This window comes from Halichoerus grypus, chromosome 6 (assembly GCF_964656455.1).
Source record: "Halichoerus grypus chromosome 6, mHalGry1.hap1.1, whole genome shotgun sequence".
NCBI lineage: Eukaryota > Metazoa > Chordata > Mammalia > Carnivora > Phocidae > Halichoerus > Halichoerus grypus.
The window spans coordinates 36,169,454-36,190,926 of NC_135717.1; the positions used below are offsets into that span (position 1 = coordinate 36,169,454).

The 21,473-nt window shown below is 45.5% G+C and overlaps 1 protein-coding gene across 13 annotated transcripts in view; it reads right to left on the reverse strand.

Moving 5' to 3' along the window:
- The window catches only part of RBFOX1 (RNA binding fox-1 homolog 1), a 1,991,091-nt gene that overhangs the window by 1,699,958 nt on the left and 269,660 nt on the right, over positions 1–21,473 (reverse strand). For all 13 annotated transcript variants that reach the window (XM_078074844.1, XM_078074845.1, XM_078074837.1 and 10 more), the window contains exon 2: positions 11,881–11,940. In XM_078074844.1, coding sequence (XP_077930970.1) covers positions 11,881–11,940 — 60 coding nt within the window. The remainder of the gene's footprint in view (positions 1–11,880; positions 11,941–21,473) is intronic.

Consider the following 21,473-nt stretch of genomic DNA (forward strand, 5'->3'; position numbering starts at 1 on the left):
CACATTGGAACGACTCCGTGCCATTGAACCGAAATTGAGCAACATAATGTTTATGAAATCCCTGTGGACTCAGGCAGGAAAACCAGAAAGATGAAAGTTGCACTGAAAATTCACCCCCAACTGTCCAGAGCCCTCCTGCACAGTACCCAAGGGAGACCTGGAGGAAGATGGAGTTTGTTTTTAACCCATGCCCAAATTTGCTTTCTTCTGGTTTAAAGACATCTGTAGTTCCAGTTGTTGAAAAAAAAAATGTAACTCCCAGGCTGCATGTAACAGAATAGTTTCCCTTCTGACCTCCAATTCCCAACCCAAGAGAGAATCTTTGATAAGATAGAAAAGAGACCTGGTAGGCATGAGAACATACAAGAATTTTTCAAAAGAGGTGGCCAATCTTAGTGTAAAAAAGGCTGAACTTGCTTCTCACAGTTCCTACAGGGGTTGACATTCCCTCCCATAGCCCCCTTGAAGGGGGAATTTTGGGGAGCTGATGGGATGCTGGAATCCTGCAGGGGGAGAGAGGAGAAAAAGGGATCAAAAAGAAGGATTTCAGATGCCCATCCATGAATCCAGTTGTCTGATGACACCTGGGAAAAAATGACCCCATCTACTTTGATTTGGGGAGTAAAATAAATATAAGGCAAGAATTCTAACTTGGAGATATGTAAAGAAGCACCTGGTACCAAATACTCTCCCAATGCCACCACACGGTTATGGATCCCAGCCCCATCAACACAGTTCCACAGGACCAGTATGGCCCTGGTACTGAATGGTTTCCTCCCACAAAACGATAGTCCAAACTGGTCCCATGAACTGGATGTGACATTCTGGTGTCACTGGCAGCTCACAGACATCTAAGAATGAAAATCTCCTCATTTGCACCATCCCTCATTCCCCCCCGGTCTTTAGACAATTTAACCTCAGTTTCTGGGAGTCATATCCTGAGCTGTGACATGGCTCCATCAGCAGGCTTGGCAGATATGAAAGTAAGCAGAAGATCCCTGTATGCATGGGGTGGGATGGGGGTCATGCTGCAGCCCTTGTACAAAAATATGTCTATTGACATTCCCTCTGCCAAGAACCTGGAAGGCTTATGTTGGGGAACCCATCTTCAATTGTGCAAATGCAAATGTACTGTGAGCCTGTGGGTATTCTGAGACTTTTGAAGGAAATCCACCTGGATGACAGGTGGAGATGCTGCCCAAGCCTGAGGAAGGCGGACCACTGCCACGCCACCAGCTGTTTTCCATCTCGTGGACTCTGAGATTCCCCCTCCCCCCCACTACAGCCAAAGTTCCTCAAAGGAGCCAGAGGGATCTTCACAAAATGCAAATCAGATCACCTCTTGTAAAACCTTTCAAAACCTTCCATTCCTTTGAGAAAAAGACCAATGTCCTCCCCATGGCTTGGAATTCCCATGTGGGCTGACACTGTCAACACTTTTGGCTTCATCTAGAATACCCCACCATCCCTTTCTGAGTTCCAGCCACTCTCGATGACCTATGAGAGTGCCTGGAAATGATCTGGCCACTGGACCTTTACACACACTGCCCCCTCTGTGTGGAATCCTCTACTCCCTGCCCTTGCCACAAGACCTCAGCTCATGAGTGTCCTCCTGGGGAAACCTCAGACATACCCACCATCTGGACCAGGTTTCACTGTAATAGGCTGTCCCAGAGCCATGTTCCTCCTCATGGAGCACTCATCTATTTACAGATATCCTCTAGTATGATTATCCTCTAGTATGCTTAGTCTCTGTCTCCCCACTGGACTGTAGGCTCTAGGAGGATAAGCCAGGTGTGTCTTGGCTTACTACTACAGCCTCAGTAGTTACACGGGGCCTGGCCCATGGTGGGTGCACAATATTGGATGGATGAATGAATGGACGGATTGAACGATATGTATGGTTGAATGAGTGGATGAATGGATGGGTGAATGGATGGGTAGGTCACTGGTTTTTGTTGACATTGGTTTCTGAGATTGATCATCTTTGTCAATTAGAAAAAGTTGAGTTATCAAAATACAAAGCAAGGGCGCCTGGGTGGCTCAGTTGGTTAAGCGACTGCCTTCGGCTCAGGTCATGATCCTGGAGTCCCGGGATCGAGTCCCGCATCGGGCTCCTTGTTCAGTGGGGAGCCTGCTTCTCCCTCTGCCTTCCCCCCTCTCATGCTCTCTCTCTCTCTCCTTCTCGCTCTCAAATAAATAAAATCTTTAAAAAAAAAAAACAAAACAAAAACAAAATACAAAGCAAAAGGCTATTGAGGGATAAGAAATGCCAAAGTAGAAGCTGAACAAAACAGCAACAATGATGCTGGTGGAGAGGGAGGCCCACCAATTCATTCATTCATTCGCTCACTCATTCCAGTAGAACGGTCTGAGCTCCTACAACACACAGGCACTAGGATGGTGCTGGGGTAGCAGTGAGCTGTTGGGGGCCTCCTTATGAGTGGGGTTTGGATTTGGATCAAGAGGTCTCACTTGGTTTGACCAAGCTCTGGCCTGGAGTAACTATGCCAAGTATCTCTCAGTGCTTGACACCTACCAACCTTCCAGGATCATACTATTGCCCTTTGTCCCCATGTGAGGGAAATACAACATTGATGGGCAAAAGTCTAGAGGCTGACCTCCCCTCGGCCTCCAGCAGGCTGACATCTCTCTAGAGCGGGCAATGGTAGGCAATTACATTCTACTCCCATCTCAGACAAGCGACAACAGACGACAGAATTTGGCTCAATGTATTTTGCTTGTAATGGGATAGACTGATGACATATTGGAAATTCACTTTAAAATACATCTCTCCTTTCTGTAAAATGAGACAGCATCTACCGATCCGGGTAATGAACATCTAACTTAAATCCAAACCATGGGCTGGGAGTGCGGGCCCAGGCATGGTCCAGCATGTTCCAGGTGGTCCAGCCCATCTTGACACACATCACAGAGCCCTACCTCCTCCCCTCCACTCATTTTATTTCTTAGCAAAATCGTTACAGAGAATATTGAACTACCTTACAGAGACGTATTTACTCCCCTTATCTTCCCTCCGTCTCTCTTGATTAAAAGCTATGTGTGATATTTGTAGTCATCAAACATCAATATTTGGCATGGATTTACGGAATGGAGATGTGGAGAAGAAAGAAATCTGACCATTTCTATAAAGGGTAAAACCCTGAGCAAACAGACCACATTTCTTATTAGGGGCAGTAAAGAGCAGAGACTCATTTTAGAAGGGACCAGTCGGGCTGCACCCCAGCAGGCTTTGTGAAACCAATGATCGGGGCTCAAAATTAGATTCCAGATTTCATGAGGAGAGCCAGCTCCCTTCTGAGGGGGGCGGTAAGGGGTGGAGAATCATGTAGCCTACCTGACAACTATTAGAGCTAGCCGAGAGGCAGCCCTCCTCCCCAAGGAGCTAAGTCCAGCACTCAAACTGGGCAGAGCTGAATACTAATGAGTTAACCTTTCCTTAGTGCCCACCCCATAGGCTCTACCTATGTTAATTCATTTAATCCTCACAACAACCTGATTTATCAACTCCACTTTACAAACATGAAAAGTGTGGCACAGAGAGGTCCAGCTGCTTGTCCGGGCTTACACAAGAAGGAAGTGGCAGAGCTGGTGGTCAATGTCTGCATTCTGGTTCACAAGTGAGGTTCACATAAACACTCCACCACACTGCCCTCTGGGATTTCCACGGCAGAGTTGCTTGCTCACAATCCATGGTATACCATGCCTAAGACCTGCTGCCGTCCTGCAGGCACCCCTGCTTCAGGCTCCCACCATCACTGACCACTTACATAGCCTTCACCGAGTTAGCAGACACTCGGTGTGCCCCTCTGAACTGGGGGTGGCAATAACCACACCTGCCCCTCTGGGGTATTGTGACAACTCACAACATATGCATTTAAAGGGCATGCAAGGGAGATTCATATTCATTGGCTGTGGGAGTGGTAATCTGTACAACTGCTTTGGAAAATTTTGGGGTAGCATCTACTAAGACTAAACGCGTGTCTATCATGTGACTGAATGTATCCCGTGGCATAGTCCCAAGAGAAATGGGTGCATCTGTCCACCAAACAATGGGTACAAGAGTACACATACCCCCAAACTGAAAACAACCCAAATGCTCATCAACAATTCCAGAGAATGATGGTATAATCAATGAAACAGGATTCAACAGTTCAAATTCAACAATTTAAAAAGGAGCAACTACTGATACCTGCAGCAACATAGCTGGACGTCCTGGGGATGCTGCTGAAGAGAAGAAGCAGATGCACTTTTATTGTTGGGGTTTACATCAAGTTCACAAATGAGCAAAATCAATCTTTGGTGACAAAAGTGAGGAGGGTAGTTGGGGGGAAGTAATATACTGACTTTAGAAGAGGCACAAAGAAGCCTTTTGGGGTGCTCCAAATCAATGAGACTGACTCTTTCCCTCACTCATTAATTTTGTTAACAAGTATTTATTGAGTGCCCACTATATTTTAGACACTCCTTCAGGAGGTGGGGAGAATACAAGACCCTCAATCCCAACCTGAAGTTGGATCTAACATTGGAAACCTGTCAGTATCACTGTGTCTCCAGGGGGCACAACCATCCTCAGGGATTTGGAAAAATCGCTAAATAGATTTCCCTCTTTTATCTGGCAGAAAATGGTGGGGAGAAATGGCAGGGATGCTCATCAGAGCAGCAGACCTCTGCACTCCCTGTGCCTGAGGTCGCAAGCACCACTTAGCATTGCATCCTAGCAAGCCTGGCTTGCTTTAATCAGGATCACGTGGCCAAAATCATGTGCAACATTTTGAAGGGAAAGAATTTAAGCCTCCATGTCTCACTGCCCCGAGTATCAGCTTTGTCCTTCTGCTCTTAATGCTGTTATCTCGTCCACACACTTGGTTTTCTGCCGAGCAGACGCTTTAGAAAGGCATATTAGCGATGAGAAGCAGAGCGTGCCTAGAAGCCTGGGTGCCGAGCTGGTGACCCCTCTGCTCCGGAGGCCTGCTCTGGTGGGGTGGAGGAGTGAAAAATGCCCAAGAGGGACTAAGGCTTCCTCCAGTCACTCAGCTCCTAAGCCAGGTCCCACGGAGATCTTTCTAAAATGCAAATCGGATCAAGACAATCACCAGCTTAAAACCCTTCTGTGGCCCCACATCAATCACATCAAAACCTCGACTCATGTCCATCATGAAGCACCAAGACATGCCTGTTTCTCCAACATGCCCTCCTCTAGAATTTGAGTCAGACTGAAGTCCATGCCCATGGTGGTCCCTAGCACCCCTGGCCCCTGCAACTGGTGTTGAGGATCCCCCTTGCCCATCAAGACTCTAAGTGTCACTTCCTCCATGGAGCCTTCTCTCATCACCTATTCGTGCCACCAGTGAATTTTGCATTGTTTCCACTAAGGAGCAATCAGATTACGCCTCAATTATGGGTTTCTTTTTATTCATTGTTTTCATTCCCTCATTCACTGCAAGCCCTTTAAGGGCAGGATGTGAGTCTACTTCATTTTTGTATCTTTTGACTCTTAACAGTGACTGCAGCAAAGTTTAAGGGAAGGGGAATGAGAGAGGGATAGATGACAAGGGGAGGTGAGGAAGAAGGAGGTGAAGGAGGAATGGAGGGCAGAGGGCATCCACTGGATGGAGAAATTAAATGCAATGGAAGGACTTAGAAGAATTTTTGAACAAGGCTTTTCCAATGGATCTTGACGGATGGTTAGGAACTTAGATTGGGAGGGTGGGCAGTGAGTCAAGCAGAGGGAATAACCTGTGCAAGGGTCCACAGTTAGGGAATATGGTGCATGGCGACAGGAGGACCAAGGCTAGAGGAGTGGCAAGATGGGGGCCAAATGCCAAGTTTGCAATCAGAGGAGTTTGCACTCTATTCTCACATCACATGGAGCTACTGAAGCATGCTCAAAAGGAGAGTCATGGTCAAACATGTGAGGCTGATCAATTGAAGAGGGAAAAGCCAAAGCAAAGGACTGGTCAGAGGTAGTTATATAATCCAGATGTGCCATAACAAGGGCGTGAACCAGAGTAGTGGGTCTGCTAGGGATATGCCAAGGGGAGAATGGACAAACTTTAGTGACTTCAAACTGGGAGTAAGCTAGGGAAATGTAAAGGATGCTGGGGGATGGGAGGATAGCAATGTCCTTGAATACACAGGAAGGGAAGCATCAGGGGAGGCAGGGCAGGAGGCAGCTCTGTGTTGGCTCCTGTGAGTCTCCATGAGATGCCTGGCATTGGGATGGCACCCATGCTGCCACTGTCCCCTAATTATTAATCATTAATAATTAACGGTGCCAGTCTCTCCTGCTGAGGGCAGAAATGGCCTTAGCACCACTCCTATTTGATTGGCATCTATAAATGCGGTCTTACCTATTTCCCATACCTGGTTACAGACATCGCAACCTGGGATCAGGGGGTTGAGAGCTGGAAGAGCCTGGTAGACCTACATTTGGAAGGTAGATAAGGAAGCTGAAATCCTTGGAGGGCTGGAGGCAGAACCAGGGACGAAATCCAGCCCAATGCACCAAGGCTCCTGCTCATACACTCTGCTGCCTCTTAGAGTGTGAAACGGCACAGGCCTGTCAGCACTCACAGTGATTATGAACCAGAGCATAAATGAAGAACAAACCTGCCTCAAGAAGAAACTGGCTCCTTTTCTTTCTTTCTTTTTTTTTTCTTCCGGAATCCGGCATCAAATCTTAGTCAATCACCAGCGGAAATAAAGGCTGGGTGATTGCGTGTGCATGCGTGGGGGTGTGTACAAGGGAACAGGACTGTGCTTTCTTCCTAGACCTTCACATTCATCCCTCTAAACAACAGGGATCACTTTTGCTAAATTCCAAAAGGTGGCAGCATTCCATTAAATATTCATTTGCTATGGAGTCTGCTGCAGGGAGTGTCCCACAGAATAGACATGGGGAGGAGGACACCCAGATGGCTGGGGGTCAGGAAGGCTGGAGAGTCCTGCACTGCTGTGGAGGCTGGTGCCTGGGGGAGCTATGAGCCCTTTACAGGGGGAGAAAGAGGAGGATGCTGACCGGAAAGATGATGGAGCAGAGCACTTGGTCCCAACACAAGGAGGAAGTTGGATTTGTCTCAGGATTTTCATGAACAAGTATCTGGGGTGGACAGACCCAGGTTTATGCCATAGATCATCCCTCCACTAGAGTAGGGGCAGGACCCATGACTCGCCTCTAACTGATAGAAAATGTGATGGAATGCCATGCGTGTGATTATATTAGGACATATATATGTAAGACTCCATCTTGCTAGCATGCCCAGGAGAGACTCCCTGATGGCCTTGAGAAAGTAAGCTGCCAGGATGTGAGCTGCCTAGGAAGAGGGCTATGTGGTAGGGAATTGCAGGCAGCTTCTATGAGCAGAGGGCCTCCATCCTACAACTGCAAGGAACTGAATTCTTCCGACAACCACGTGAGCTCAGAAGGGGACCCAAGCTCCAGATGAGACCCCAGCCCTGGATGACACCTTGACTGCAGCCTTGTGAGAGCCTGATCAGAGGACCCAGCCATGCATTCCCAGACCCTTGACACTTGTTAGCTGACATAATAAATAGGTGTTGCTTTAAACTAAGTTTCTGGCAATTTTTGGTACAGCACAAGAAAGGGAATACAGTGTATTTCCGCTACAAAAGAGTAGAGAGGTTAGGAAATACAGCTCTGGAATGAAGCAGACCAAAGTAGAAACTTGGCCTCTGCCACTTAGCTGTACTAGGTCTCCAGGAGAATCAAGAGAGAAAAAATTAGAGTAGCAGCGTTCTTCACACGGACAGGGTCACCTCCATCCACTTTAGGACACATTTTTTCCAGAGTGAACCCCAGAATGGAGTGTGAGTCTGCCAGTTTCTCACTCGGTTTCATTTCCTAAGTGTCCCCTGTCATGCAACCATGTGGCCACAGATGACCCCAATATTTAAAGAGAAGTGTATGTCATGCCTCCACCATGTCACCTCAACACAACCATTTCATGTGGCACCTAAGCAAAGACCTCAATTTGTTCTAATATTCAAAGAAAGAGTGGCTGTCTGAGATGTATCAAGGGGAAGAAAGGCCTCCAACCTGGCATCCTCTAGTTATCTTTAACAGGTAACTTTGACCGGGTATCATTTTCATCTTACCTGCTGATTCCAGAATCAACCCCACATCTAAAATGTTCCCAGATATGTTCCTTGCACCACTGAACAAAACCGGGTGGCCTTATCCTCAGTGCAACCCAGCTCAGGAAACAGTCAAAACCAGATTGAGTTCCAGAAACACCACTCATTAGCTATGAGATTATGGGCCTGTCCCTCAGCTGCAGAAATGGGGGTAGGAACAGTTCTTCCTTCATTGGGCAACTCTGGGGTGTAGAAGAGATAATGCATTTGAAACAGCACAATGCCAGGTACTTCCTAGGTGCCCAATAATGCTGGCTATCATTGTCATTATGTCCTGGATCCTGGATGCCAGAGAATGGCACCTGTTGTATCCAGCATAGGACCTTTCTGGGAGGTGGTACCCAAGTGGAAAGCTGGAGGTCAGGACTGAGGGAGCTGGGTGGCAGCACAGGGCAGGGCCATGAGTGGCGAACGGAAATGGTGGTGAGATGCCAAGGCCAAAGGCTTTCTGGCCCCTGGAGCAGCCAAGGACCAAAAAAGTCTGCCTCCAGACCCTACTTCAGTCTTGTGAGCCTCATTTTCACTCTTCCAAGGGGACTGCAGCATTTCTATGTCAATTAAGAATAAAACTGTAATAAAATGCCATCAGCTGCCCTGGGTACCCTCACTTAACAGCCCAAGACTCACTGCTTAGTTTTATAAATAGTCATTACCAACATTATTATTATTACTACTACTATCAAGGAGAATAACCACTCACTATAAAAAATAAATAAAACTGGAAGAGTCCAAAGAAAAATGTAAAACCACCAATTTAGTTGAATTCCCCATCTGCCTTTCTGACACCTCTCTCTGCATTCAGAGAAAGGGAGATATATGAATATAATTGCACATAATTGGAATCATATGATATACGCTGTATTTCTCACTCAACAATATGTCATGAGCATCTTTCCAAGTTCATAAACATAAATCCTCACGATGAAATTCTAGCAGCAGCTTGGATTGGACTTTATGGATGCATGTAATTTACTTAAACAATTCCTTATTGATGGATATTGAGGCTGCATCTTTATTATTATTTTTTGCTAACACAATCATCCTTCAACAAATATACAAACACAGCTTCTCATGCTCGTCCATTCATCCCCAAGGTGTAAATTCCTAGATGTGTGACTACCGCATCAAAGAGTGAACATGTTTTACGCTTTGAAACCTGTGAGACAGGCTGCCATCCAGAATTGTTGGTCACCACATGCTGCCACCAACAGAAGTCACAAAAATGACTGCTCCTACCTATGACACGTTAGGCTGGGAAGCTGACCCATGGATTCCAGCCAGAAGGACCCAGACTAGCAGCACTGTGAAGGTCAGAGGTGGAGAAGAAAGAGTGGGTTAGGGTTGTTGACCCCAGAAAACCTCTAAAGTTCCTCAGCTTCCAGTGGGGAAACTAACAGGAGCGCATCTTTGCTTCCAGTAGAGAGAAGCCATCAGCTTTAATGAGGTGGGGCTCAGGACCAGGGAACAGCTAACCCAATCCAACAAAGCTGAAAATCAAGAGGGTGCTCTTCTAAGATCCTGACAAATGGAGAGATCTCAAGCCACCTTTGGTCCTATTGTGGGCAATGAGCATTAAAGCGGAGGGTTTTCTCCCCACTTTTCCATCCTTCTCTTTAAAAGTTCTGGCATAGCAAGGCCAACTTCAAGACTCTGGTGAGTCATTTCCTTGTTCCATGCTTCATTTTCCCACCTGCAAAATGGGTTTGGTATCTTTAGGTTTTCTTTTCATAGACTTGGTGTGAGGTTACAAGAATCCTGTGTACAACTATAAGACATGGTTATTCTAAGATGATCCAAAGTGTGCTAGCCAGCCTCCAAAACAGCCCCCAACAATCCCTCCTCTGGGTATCTACTCATGTGTAGCCCTCTTCCACAATTTCATTAGCATTGGTTTGCATGAGGGACAGAATATGGCAGAGGTGACAGCACATGAATTCTGAGGAGAGGTCATAAAAGGCATCATGGATTCTGCCTTGCTCTCTCCCCCTCCTAGGGAGCCATGTCCTGAGAACACTCAAGCAACTTTATGGAGAGGTCCACAGAGGAGCTAAAGCCACCCGCCAGGAACAACATAAGCGCACCAGCCTGGAAGTAGATTCCCCAGCCCCACTCAAGCCGGCGGATGAAGACAGCGCAAGTTCATGAGAGACCTTGAGCCAAAACCACCCATTTTAGCCACTCCCAGATTCCTGACCCACAGAAACTGTGAGATAATGTTTGTCCTTTTAAACCACTAAGGTCCAGGGACCTTTTTTACGTGCCAAGACATAAAATCCACTTTCCTGATCCATGAATCATTTCCCCATCTACAAAATGGGAAGACTATTACACATATGTGCTGTGGAGTTATGGACTGTGCCCCAGTGACACCATCGGCCAGAGGGGGAGGCCAGGCTGTGTGACCTTGGGCACGTTCTTTCCTTGAGTTTCAGTTTCCTCATCCACAAAATAAAGACAGAAACAGCACTTACCTGACGGGGTCATTGAGGGGGCTGACTCAGAACCGAGAGGAAACACTTGGTCAGATGTACAGTGGGACAAGAAAGCCAGTTGTGTGACTGTCACTTCTCATCATTTTTCATCTTCTTCCTCCTCCATTTGGCATCACAGGTGAACACTTCTTTCAGGTGATTCGGCAATGAGTTTATGATAAAAACCCAGCTTCAAAAGTCATTTTGGGGGAACAGACAGAAGCCAAGGAGTGGGCCCTTTGACTGTCCAGTCTGCACCAAGTATCAGCATAGATTGGGAGCACACCAAACATAAGGCACACATGGATGCTGCCCAAGGTCACGTGAACATCTTTTGATTAAAGAATTTACTCTCAGCCATTTTCTTATCCCCGCCACAAATGTCTTGCCATATCTACATATTACCTCCAAACTCTTTGTACTCTTTTCTAAGTCAACTCCCATCTTCAAAAAATATTTTCAGAAAAATTTTCATGTTGCTACCATAAATGGAAAGCCAGTATCGCTTGCTATAAAGATACTCATGAGACCAAACACATCATGACTAATACAAAGCAGCAACAACAGAGGTCTATGTGCCCCTTGAGATCATCTCATAGTCACAGAACACACTTTAGGACTACAGCACACCGTTCCCACGCCCCAGAGAGGACAAGCAGGGGTGTTCCTGGAACCCTAAGTGCAGGGAGCATCACTGCCTGTGTACACCTGGGTGACACATGCAGGGGGCCCAGGAATTCATATCTAGCACTGTCCACAGCCCTTTGCCTGAATGACCCAAATCCCACACCATGATGTGGGGCTTCAAGGCACTCATAAGCATTCCTGTCTCTATCATGGGAACAGTAAAATGATGTTAAACTTCCTTCCATTTTCCCACCACTGCGGGGTCCGTCTCCACATCGAGAAGCCAAGAGACCAGCCCATGGCCCCTCTACCAGTCGCTATTCCCCCAGACCTATCCCCCAAGTAGGCCCGGCCCTTCTCCGAGGGAGGTGCTCAGCTTTCATATCATGTACCATGGGCTGAGACTCTGGCCCCACGTGCTTCCTAATAGAAATTCTGCGAGTGCCCTGGAACACTTATTCCCCTCAAACCCAGTTACTCCTCCAGCAAGATCAGTTTCAGGTAAAAACCAGTCCTGGTGATTGATGATGGAGACCAAGGAGGCTGAAAAGGAGGCAAAAGTAGTTTCTCAGTCTAATCCATTCAGCAAAATGCTTCTACTTACTGAGTCTTCTGGACTGTTCCTGGCCCTAGAGAGGAGGGTGGAGTTCTCACATTTGTCGTCCTGGTAAAAACAAAAACAGAAACAGGTGGGGGAACCCACGTTGAAGACAAAGTTCCAACTTGGAGGAATCCGGTTTAGCATGACCCCCGGTCTCTCGCCACATTTACTCACAGGACTTTCTCTCCCTCTCTCCGCCCCCCTCCTGGAGGGGTCTAGACCTGCACTGCCCCATACGGCAGCCACTAGGCACATCAGACTAATCTGAGCTGCAATGTGCTATAAGTATACATTACCTGCTGGATTTTGAAGACACTCATTAAAAACATAAAATGACTATAAAATCTCATTCATACTATTATTATTTTATATTGATTCATGTTAAAGTGATATTTAATAGCATATAAAAATAGTGTTCTATTTAAATATATAAATATACTATGAATATTTGAAATAAAATATATTACAATTAATTTCATCTGTTTCTTTCTACTTTTTAATGTGGCTCCTAGAAAATTTTCAATTACATGCGTGGCCCTCCTGACGCCTCTATTAGGCAGCACTGGTCTAGACTCTTCTCCGAGTGTGCATACTCCACCCAAGCCCCAAGGTCCACACCCAGGTGTCCTGTGGCAGGTGCAGGTTGACCTTCCACTGCTTCACCCCGGCAATAGCTCCCGTTCCTGGAGCGCATGCACTGCTGTGCGCTTTGTGCTCTTTGTGTACTTTGTTCTTTAACCCTCACAAGGATATCAAAAGTAGGTCTCAATCTCAGCCCCATGTTACAGTTGCAGATACACAAAAAGGCTGAGAACCTGTCCAAAGTACCCAGCAGGGGTGCAGGAGAGCCAGGGCTTGGGCCCACATGTGAACAGATGGATTGTCGTCGTGCTGTTGTATTCTCCCTCTGAGGCCTTTATCCACTTCTTCGTGAGGCACAGCATACAAGAGCCTGTGACAGTCAGTCACCACCCAACTTTGGGGAGCTGCCCCCACCTCAAAAGTGGCAGCAGTGCCTAAAGCTCCAAATTGCCATTAACTGAAAGTCACTGGGGTTCGACCTGGAGTCACCTCTTCAACCTCCTGGGCAGAGAGAAAGTTGTATGTGCATTCATGCACGAGCGAGGGAGACAGAGATATAGACAGAGACCTAGAGATCCAAAGAGACAGAGGAAGAAAGACAGGAAGAGAGAGGAACAGAGCAAAGAAGCTGCCTACTCTCCAGCACTAGCCACAAGTTACTCAGACCCATGCACAGAGTTCTGTCAATATTTCACTTACACCAACAAGACAAACACCTCTTGGTATTTCCCTTTTTTGCAGTTTTGCCATAGACACTGGTCATGGAAAAATCCGGCGACGAGGAGATCAAAATTGTGCTTGTATCCCTCCTTCCTCTATGTGGAGGATGGTCCCCCATCCCCATGCTACCCCCTCAGTTTACTGAAATGATTAATGAGTTGAGGGAGGAAGGGAGGGAGGGAAGGAAAAAGGGAGGAAAGGAGGGAGAGATATAAGCACAAATCAAGGTCCCCCTTCCAGGACTGCCTAAAGCAGCAACCTGGGAGGGGAGAGAAGGAGAAAGATGTTGCCAAAGGTATGATTTTGCAGACAGATGCACTACTCCGCCTTTGATAAATGTCTCTGGCCTGAGAATTGCTCTTTTTTCTCCCTTCCTTCTTGGCCCCATTTTATATATGAGCCAACTAAAAACTACACTTGAATGAGGAGTTCAGGCCCATAGCAGATCTCACCCAACTGACAAGGTCCAAGTGTTACAGATCCCCTGGGGTGCTTGTCTACTGAGGGGTCGTCCTTTGAAAGGGACCCATCCCCTGGCCTACTTCCACCTGGTCTAGCGATGCACACCTGCCCCAAGCAGCACCAACCATGGACTCTCTCAGGAATAAGGACCAAGACACATGGAGACGGTCTTTGGGCTCCAGGGGTCCGAAGCACTTGTATTCAAAGCCAGTGCTGGCTTCATAGCAACCACTACCCTGGGAAGGTGAAGTTTGGGTCAAGCCAAAACTAAGCCTTCTAGAGGAAGCAGACTAGAACAAAGGAGAAGGGAGACCCCAGGTGAGCCATTCCTACCACACTGATGAGAGTCCTGGGGCCTGGAAAGAGACTCAAATATGGAAAGACACTCAAATATGATCTTACATGGGAACCTTGCCACCCGAGGAATTCCTATCCAGCTGCCCCCTGTAGAGACTTTCCTCCTTCTCTTTGCCCCTTCCTCACTTCCCACCCCCCTCCCACCAGCCAGCAGCCCAGGCTCCTACCTAGCTGACTATCCCTCCTTGTGGTACTTCCACCTCATGTTAATTAGTCGGGAGCCTTCACTCCTGAGAGGTGGGGATGGCACCAACTCGGTCCACTCTCCTCAGAAGATTTTTTCTGACACCTATAGACCTTTTTGTACCCTGTAATTGTGTACACACTGTTTGGATTAGCAGCCCTCACCCTTTTTAACACAGTCCCTGTATTATCCTGAACAAAGCAGCTGACTCTACACCTAGTCCCCTGTGCTTGTTTCCATCCTTACCTTGAAGACAGTGACAAGCACATATGTAGAATCTAAGCCAGAAACAGATAAGAGATAACATCTCTCAAAGAGAGGAAGGGGAGTGGTTGTCTGACTTTGTTCTGGTTTCCAGAAAAAGTCTCACTCGTCTCCTTGAGTCCTTACAATAAACCTCCACATCTTTTGACTCAAACTGGTCCATCCTAATGAAAATTTTTCATTAGGAAAGAGAAGATCTGACAATCTCCCATTCCCAGGTCACAGACTAGCACCACCCTAAGCAACCCACAGTTGCTGCCCACCTCTTTTCCCTTTGTCCCAAGTACAACTGATCCCTTCCCTGGGCCTCATCCCTGCCCTTGGAATTCTTGTGTCTTGGTTTACAGATTTCAAAAGCTGGGACATGGATCACCAACAGTGAGGATTGAGCCAGTTTAAACAATGACCAAGCCAGAGAGCCCCATAGGGCCATCTGGCATTATCCTCTAGGGGATTTGATGTGAACTGGTGGGAGCTCCCAAAGAACATGATAGAAAGCATTAGAAAGTCACACTCTTTACATAAAAATGACCTTTAAATGGTTTATCCTTCAAATTAACAGAAGGCCAAGACTACAGCTAATGAACAGAAATTGTGGTGTGGGTTGGGGGCATGGTGGGTTCCCATGGATGGAACTAGTAAGACCTGCAGGGACCCCACTTGGGAAAGACAGGTGGGGAAAGCTCTTTAAATGTCTGCCAAGCATCTTGGGCCCACTGTACCCCAAAATGTCCTGACCACAGGGGTGTGACACTCTTGGAAAAGTCTGTATGCTGAAAGAAACAGGGAAATTTGAAGAGCCTACCAGGCCAGATCGTGGCCTCTAGGTGATCACAGACAAGAGGCATCTCCACCATGCTGTGGAGGCTGCATTTGCCAAGGCAAAAAATCAGAGTAACTCCTCAATGTGTGAACCAACTGGAGGACCTACCATAATCATATCGTGTAGATTTTTATCATCTCAGAATGCTGAAGACCTTTCTAATTATGACGCAAAGCTAAAAGCCATAAAAATGGGCGACTGGGTGGCTCAGTCGGTTAAGTGTCTGCCTTCGGCTCAGCTCACGATCCCAGGGTCCTGGGATCAAGCCCTGTGTTGAACGGGGAGCCTGCTTCTCCTTCTGTGGCTCCCCCTGCTTGTGCTCTCTCTCCGTCACATAAATAAAATCTTAAAAAAAAAGAAAAAAGAGCACAGTTTTAAAAAACAAATAAATAAAAGCCATAAAAAATGAATAAAAATTTCAAATAAAGTTTTCTGTGTGAAAAATAAGACCATAAAGTATAAGACAAAGGACAAGATAAAAAAATATATATAACTCACTGAACAAAGGGGTAGTTTCCTACATTTATAAAGAGCTCCCTCAAATAATAAGAAAACACCAAAGGAAGTCGAAGAAAAAATTCGAGCAAGGGAAACGCATAGCTCACAAAGCAGATGGTGATGCAAACGTCTGTTGCACACGTTAAAAAATCCTTGACTTCATCCATAATAAAAGAAATGCAAATTAAGGCGATGTATTATTTTTTACTGAGATTGGTAAAGGCAAAGGTTGAGCCAGGTAGCGAGCTGGTCAGAGTGTGGAAAACTATGTTCTAATACACAGTGCAAGTACACATTGGTCAACATTTTAAAACTTGGTAATATTTGAACTGGCAATTCCATTTCTTGGAATATCTGCACATGTAGAAAATGACCAATGCCAAAGATATGCACTGAAGCACTGTTTTTAATTACAAAATATTGGGAGCAACATAAATTTCCATTATTCAGAGACCAACTAAATCAGGCATGGTGCATCCAGAAATCCTTAGTAAAGATAACGAGGCAGCTAGATATGGAATGATAGAGAAAAACAGTAAAATGCAGAGTGGTTCATATAGTATGCCACAATCTGTTCTTTGTTTTAAGATTATATGCATATAGAGTGTATGCACTGAAATCTCTGGAAGATAGATAAGAAACTGGTAAAAATAAATGGCTAATTTTGGAAATAGGAGTTAGTTGGCTGAGCAGAATGGAATAGTAGGGAAGTGGGGATTTTATGCTTCTGACTCTTGTATATTCTGGGCATGTATTTTTAATGAAAAATTTTTATTTTGAAAAGAAAATAATTTAATGGAATAACATATGGCAATACTAGCAGAGCCCTTTGGGTAGAGATTCACTTCTTGACATTTTCTGAAAAAAATTTAACCCACATTATGTGGTAAATGACTTGGAGTTGCTTTGGAGGACAAGAGCCCTGTCAGTATGGTCTGAATGAGAAATGCTGGTTTTTACTTGGAAATTCAAGTATGTGGCACACAAACTACACTTGCCCATTGTGTTCCCAAGGCAGGCAGTACTAATGGAGCACTGAATTTTCCTGCTGAGTCAAGAGGTGCAGTCTCAAACCCATCCCAACACAGTGAGAAATACTAGCCATACATGCATACTGATGCACCAGCTGAAATCGAATTCCACCTCTGGGTAGGACAGCCGCATGGCAAAGCCCAGAAATCTGGAAGCAGGGTCTCCACTCACATGGTTCCTTGGCAACTCCACCTGGGTCTAGGTAGAGTTTATGTCACCAGGCTCCCACCACCACCATTCCCTGTCAGTGCCCAGCAGCAAGGCAGTGAGGCAGCCAAATTTCCAAGGCCCATCTTCTGAAAAGGTCGTCTGGTACCTACCTGCCACCCCCCAGATCAAACCACACAGAGTCCGTCTGAGAAAATGCCCTTAACCTTCAGCAAGGAACTCAGCTCCCTTGTTTCCCCCAACTTAGAGAATTTCGTGTAAATGTCAGATTAAGCTCTTCAGTCCTCTGCTTTTAAAATGAGAGATAAAATTTAGCTCCCTATTCCCAGATGTTAAAATCTCTGCTTCTCCCCAGGGCAAAGAAATCAATGTGAGTAAGCTCTGTATTTTTTTTCTTCCCTTGGAACATGACCACTTCCAGCAATTTATTTGACTGACTATGCCTTCTATTACCATGTAAATTGTTTCAGACTGCAGGAAAAAAAAAAGTATTAATCTCCTCTCAGTAAGTCATAAAATAAAGAAATCAATTTCAAGGTCAATTTAGCCCAAATAACACCTGCTGCCCTTTTTTGTAACATGCAGACTCCTCTGAAACACTAGGCTGTTGTCTAAGGCATCAATATGCAGCCACGGAAAACCGGGTTTCACATCAGTCAGGGCAGCATCAGGGGACACCCTGGGCCCATGGCCCAATGGCACAGAGTATGAACTTGGAAAGGAAGAGTTAACAGGATTCAGCAAAATGACCCTCTGCAGGCCAGGGCCAGAAAGCAGAAGAAGAGCCACAATGAGGATCAGGTACAATTGTGTTCAAGGCAGGACTCTGGCTGATTTTCTGTGTGACTCTGGGAAAGTTACTTAACCTTCCTGAGCCTCAGAGTCTATATCTGTAAAATAAATAAAATGAGGGAGGCTGATTTTACACGACTCTTCAATCCAGTCTATTGTGGACTTTGTCAAAGTTTAGACACTCTGGAGAACTGGCCTAGGTGGCCAAGTTTATGTAGCTATTCTTTATCGTAGACAGGCTCTGGAGTCTGACTGCCAGCATCCAAACCATCTTTCTTCCACTTGTGAGCCATGTGACTTTGGACAAGATACTGAATTCCTAATCCTTGAATTCCTTCATCCAGAAGATGGAAGTAATGATGTTACCTGTTTCTAGAAAGAGGGAGCTACAATCCTCAACTAATGGGCCGGTAAACTGGACTCAGGAAGGTTAAGTGACTCACCCAAGGTTGCACAACTTAAACAAGAAGGCAGCTCAGGTGTGAACCCTGGAACCCCCACATCCAAAGCCACTGTGACATCCCCTAGACCACAGTGCTTCTCAGTGTTCCTGACCCTGTGGGGGAGAAGGCATCACACAAACCCCAGGACCTCAGGCAGGAGGTTGCAGCACACATGAGACTTTCTCTTGCAAACCCTGAGGGTGAACGAGGCATTTCCTTGGCATGTTCCTATTCCCTCTGCTACCACCCCCCACACAAACCCACCCATGAAGAGGTCACAGAATGAAGCCAGCACCTTCTTACTGGCAGACCAGGACCCGGGAGACTGGAGAAGCCCATCTTTTGGACCTCTCTCATCAGGAGTCAGTTGTTTCTCCTCACCCCACCCCACAGGTACCACCCTGGTCCCAGCCTCACCTGACCTCTGTCCTCATGCAATCTGAAGTTTTCCAGCTCTATCCAGGTGACCCCTAACCCTCCTCTCTCCATTTCTGCAAAAGCCAGCTCTGTATTTCCACCTGTCGATCCAATCAGCTACCAAGCTGTACTGCCCTACCTATGAGATGCTGCCACCTGTGAGGTGCATCCCCAGTGCTCATGCCTGAATTCAGATCACTTTCACTGCACTGGCTTCCACCAAGGCCTCCCGGACTCAATTCTCTTCTCTCCTTCTCCTCATCCTCTATTCCATACCACTGGAATTGTCTTCAGGTATAAATTGGTTCATGTCATTCCCACTTAAACACCCATCCAGCCTCCCATGTCACTGGAACACTGCAGAGTGTTTCCCATTATGTGGGGATATACTGAGGACTATAGTCCTTAGATATGCCACTTGGTCATGAGGATATTGAGCAGACCACATCTGGCAATGCTAACCCTGATGCAGCTACAGAGAAAATGCCAGGACCTCCTAAAATATCATGCCAGAAAAGCGAAACCACAGTTAACTGAGCATTTACTATGTGCTTCAATGAAGGCTCACACAGCTAATTAAGTGGCAGAAGCTGGAGAGGGCTTGGGCTCTGGGCCACAATTCCAGCTCACTTTTGGACAGTTTTATTGAGATAAAACTCACATATGATACCATCCATTTCATGTGTACAATTCAGTGGTTTTTAGCGTATTCAGACACATGCAACTGTCACCACAGGCATTTTTAGAATATTTCATCACCTCAAAAAAAATCCCATTTAATTATCACCCCTACCCCTCTATACCCCACTCTAGCCCTAGATGACCACTAATTTGCTCTATCTATTTACCTATTCTGGACATTTCACATAAATGCAGTCACACAAGATGTAGTCTTTTGTGACTGGCATAATACTGTCAAGGTTGATCCAAGTTATAGCACATGTCAGGCCTTCGTTCCTTTTTTAAAAATGGCTGAGAAATATTATATGGATAGACCACATTTTGTTTATCCACTAATCTGTTCAGGGACATTTGGATTGTTTCTGCCTTTTCGTTATCATGAATCATGCTGCTATAAACATTTGTGTAAATGTTTTTATGTGAACATATGTTTTCCATTCTCTTGGGTATACACCTAGGAGTTTGTCAGAATGTAGGAATTGTTAGTCCTGTGGCAACACTATGTTTGATAGTTCAAGGAAACACCGCACTGTTTTCCACAGGGTCTGTACCATTTTCATATTCCTACCAGCAGTGTGTGAGGGTCCCAATTTCTCCACATTCTCATCAATACTTGTTATTACCTATATTTTTTATTCTAGCCACTTTAGTGGGTATAAGGCAATACTGGATTATGGATTTTGATTTGCATTTCCCTGATGACTAACAATGTCCAGCATCTTTTCATGTCCTTGTTGGCCATTTGTATATCTACCTTGGAGAATTGCCTATTCAGATCCTTTACCCATTTTTAAATTGGGTTGTCTTTTAATAATTGAGCTTTAAGAGTTCTTTATATATTGTGGGTTTAAGTGCCTTAGTGGATCATTTGCAAATATTTTCTCTCATTCTTTAGGCTGTCTGGCCACAATGTTTTATACTAAAGCAGCTTTGTCATGTGTGTTATGACAAGGAACCAGTGGAGCATGTCACACACCTTTTCAGTTTTCTTTCCCAGCTCCCGCTGGGGGTTAAGACTTGTACACATGTTTTGAGGGCCTCTATTTAACCCACTCGACACACAAACAAAAAAATGCCAGGACTTGACCCCGTACAAATCAAGCCAGATTCTCTGGAAGTGAAGCAAGAGCTTTGATAATTCTTAAATCTCCCCAGGTGATGACAATGTACAGGTAGGTTGTGAACCACTGGTCTAAGCCCTGAGTAAATGTTGTCTTTGTCCTGGAGGGGGCTGTCTGTTGAGGAGTCAAGGTCAGCCCACTGGGTGGCAGGACATCCGCAAGTAGCAGTGCCAGATTCCCCACCATGAGATCATGTAGTTCTCATTTACTATGGCAGCTCATACACCTCTAAATGCTCTCTCAAAAGAGAAGCAAGGGAATCAAGACCTAGGATATTCACAAAGAAAATAACAGTGCATGGATCTGGGATGATGTCTACAAAGTTTAAAAACCCCAAACAGAGCGAAAAGATAGAAACAATCCAAATGTCCATCAAGGGACGAATGGATAAACAAAATGTGATCTATCCATGCAATAAAATAGGATTCAGCCATAAAAAGGAATGAGGTTCTGATTCATGCTACAACCCAGGTGAACCTTGAAAACAAACCAAGTGAAATAAGCCAGATATAAAAGGCCTCATGTTGTGCCATTCCACTGGCATGAAATCTGCAGAGACCTAGACTAGTGGTTTCAAGGGGCTGAGAAGAGGGAAGAATAGGCAATAATACTTTGTGGATACAGGGTTTTGTTTGGGAAGAAGAATGTGTTTTGGAGCGAGACAGGTGATAGTTGTACAACACTGCGAATACACTAAATGCCACAGAATTGTTCACTTCAAAATGGTTAATTTTATAATAATTTTACCCCATTTTTTTTAAAAAGACCAACTAAATTCCAATCAACCCAAACCTCTATCCCTTTTTTGGTGTCTTGACCATTTTTTTTTTCAGATAAAAGTAAATATATAAAACCGCAGACTTTGACATACATCTGTACAATCAAGAGCTTTCTCATCTATTCATCTCAAAAGGCATTAAAATTACTAGGGTCTGTATCAGGAACATCTAATAGAGGTATCAATGCACTGAATCAAAAAACAAGCATGAGCGATAGCAGAACTGCAGTCCCCCCTCAACACTATGAGAACCTCAGCCTCACATCATGCGTGG